This window comes from Montipora foliosa, unplaced genomic scaffold (assembly GCF_036669935.1).
Source record: "Montipora foliosa isolate CH-2021 unplaced genomic scaffold, ASM3666993v2 scaffold_401, whole genome shotgun sequence".
NCBI lineage: Eukaryota > Metazoa > Cnidaria > Anthozoa > Scleractinia > Acroporidae > Montipora > Montipora foliosa.
The window spans coordinates 140001-142500 of NW_027179703.1; the positions used below are offsets into that span (position 1 = coordinate 140001).

Consider the following 2500-nt stretch of genomic DNA (forward strand, 5'->3'; position numbering starts at 1 on the left):
ATGTGCTGTTTAAGGGCAGTTTCAGTATCCTTTATCCAATCTGCTTCAATAGGTACTTCGCTTGCACTCTCCCACATTGGTCTCCAGAATCCCTTCGAATTCTTCTCTTGTTGTTATTGTTGCGGGGGTGGCATCTTGATTAGTTGAAGTGGGCTTTTCTTTACCAGTATATTGTGGGTGATGGTTTGCTTCTGTTGATATGATAATGTTGTTTAAATGGCTGTAGAACGAACCTTCATCTACATCGAACCACTGGTTGGTCTTGAATCTTTCATGAGCTGTCTTCTTTCTTTCTTTCTGTCTTTTCAGGGCTCGAATGGCATTAATCTTCTTTTCTTTTAAGGTTGTCAAGCTTGCGATGGTTATTCTTCCTTTAATTTCTTTGATCATCCAGAATCGATTTTTCTTTCATTTTTGGCGTAAGTTCACAATTGTCACGTATCCTCTTCAGCTCTTCGCATATCTGAGAGGTATGTTTTCGCAGATTGTTCATTTTTCTTTCCATGTTAATCATCCATCCCGGTTTCCCACTACTTTTTCTTCTTTATCCTCGTTCCTTTCTTTGGTGTGAATTGATTTCCATGCTTTTACAACAGAGTAAATTGAACAGTTGTATTCCCAAAGGTACTGGAGTGGGTCAATTAACGGGCTTGTTTTGATGAGCAATTTTGCAACGTATTGTAGTCGATCTATGTCTATTTTCTTGATGTAGCTTTTCTTTTTACCAAAGGTGTTTACATCTCGCTTATTCATAATCCCTATGTCTTCTCACAATGTCATCATAGATACACTTGGCTGCTCGCGCTACTTGTGCAATCCAACTAAGATCTTCAATTGTCCAGTCAATGCTTTGTTGTTGTTCGCTTGTTCGATCTTCGGTTTCTATCTCTCTATTGTTTGGTCTGTGTTCACTGGTTTCTCTTACTTTCTCTTACTATTATTGTTATTATTATTATTGTTATTATTATTATTATTATTATCATTATTGTTATTACTATTATTATTTTATTATTATTATTATTATTATTATTATTATTATTATATTATTATTATTATTATTATTATTATTATTATTATTATTATGGCCTTTAAGCTCCCACGATTCTCCTAGCGCTCAGTGGTAGAACATCAGAGCTAGTAATCGGAAGATCGTACCTTCGACTCCTGCAAAGAAGCACTGTGATTCCTTCTGCATCGGCAAAACAAAAAGAAGATTGCATGACAGGAAGTCCGAGCATTTCAAAGGCTCTTACACAAGTCGGCCACGCCTCTGCTGTTGCAGACCATACAATTTCTACCGTCATAACATCAAATGGGACCATTTTGAAATCCTCGCAACTGGGAAGTCCGACATGCAATGTAAAATTAAAGAAACGCTATTATAAGTGACTTAAAACCCTCTCTCAATGAAAACATTGGTAGTGAGAAGCTTTTTCTTTATTAATTTCTTCCGGAAGAATCGACTACCGAAGTTTACGATTTTGTTATCACACTTTTTAACTAGTCACCAGTTACTCGCTCTAGTTTTTTAAAATTCTGTGTAACAGTTTTAACCGTCACTTCTGGTGATGTATGCTGCAACATACGAAACGTCAAGTATAAAATGAAAATGTTTGTAACCGCTGTTTGTTTTCTTTTCCACTCGGATTTTTTCTGAGTATCCCCGAGTAAACATCTAAAAAATACACCTAGGAACCAATTGCTCTGTTGGACTCCCCGAGCTTGACCAACCTGGTAACGTATGACATATAACTTAAATCATTGATTTTTCACGGCATATGAAATATCATAAATTTGAACCGCCGAACGGACATGAAATGAAAGTTACAAAAATAATTTACAGATAGATACGCAAGTTGAACTTAAGTGGTTGCAAGCGAGCCTGAAAAACCCAGACTTGAAACGGGGTTCGAACTCATTCGAACCAGGATATTTCAGGCCTCTCCATCTGCCTGTAAATCCGGTGAAAAAAAATGATTATTTGAGTTCTATGTCGAATCGTAAATGATTTAAACCTAGGAGTCATATCATTAACTGAGTAAAGTATGATCGTCCGGGTGAATGCAGTCCTAAGAAGGTCTGTTTTGGGTGACATTGACTGATGTTTTGACAACCTCAGCGGAAGTCCTTCTCAGGACTACACTCAATCGGACGACTGTACTTCACTAAGTTATAAGTTCAATGTTATACATTACCAGGTTGGTCAATTTCAAGACAGTCCAACAAAACAATAGTTCTGTGTCGTGACGTCATTATTTAGCGCTGATAAAATCTTCCTATGTTACTACTGACCATGCAAATCCGCATTCCCTCGACTACTAGCGAGTTTCTAACTTCACGTGGTGCTGCCACTACTGGTCAGGAAGCACTGAGTGGTCTAATGGTTAGGATTACGAATGGATAGAGATGCGGTCGCAGGCTAGGTCAGAGGTGTTTAAGTTGTGTTTTTCTCCACATGGCCACGTTACAAAACCAAGCTTTTGTTTTCCGCACAACCAAT

At 37.7% G+C, this 2500-nt stretch overlaps 1 protein-coding gene across 1 annotated transcript in view; it reads right to left on the bottom strand.

The window, feature by feature from the left end:
• The window catches only part of LOC137987992 (importin-11-like), a 17746-nt gene extending 17356 nt beyond the window's left edge, over positions 1 to 390 (bottom strand). Inside the window, exon 1 of the mRNA XM_068834060.1 lies at positions 57 to 390. Coding sequence (XP_068690161.1) covers positions 57 to 390 — 334 coding nt within the window. The remainder of the gene's footprint in view (positions 1 to 56) is intronic.
• Between the last annotated feature and the right edge of the window lie 2110 nt (positions 391 to 2500).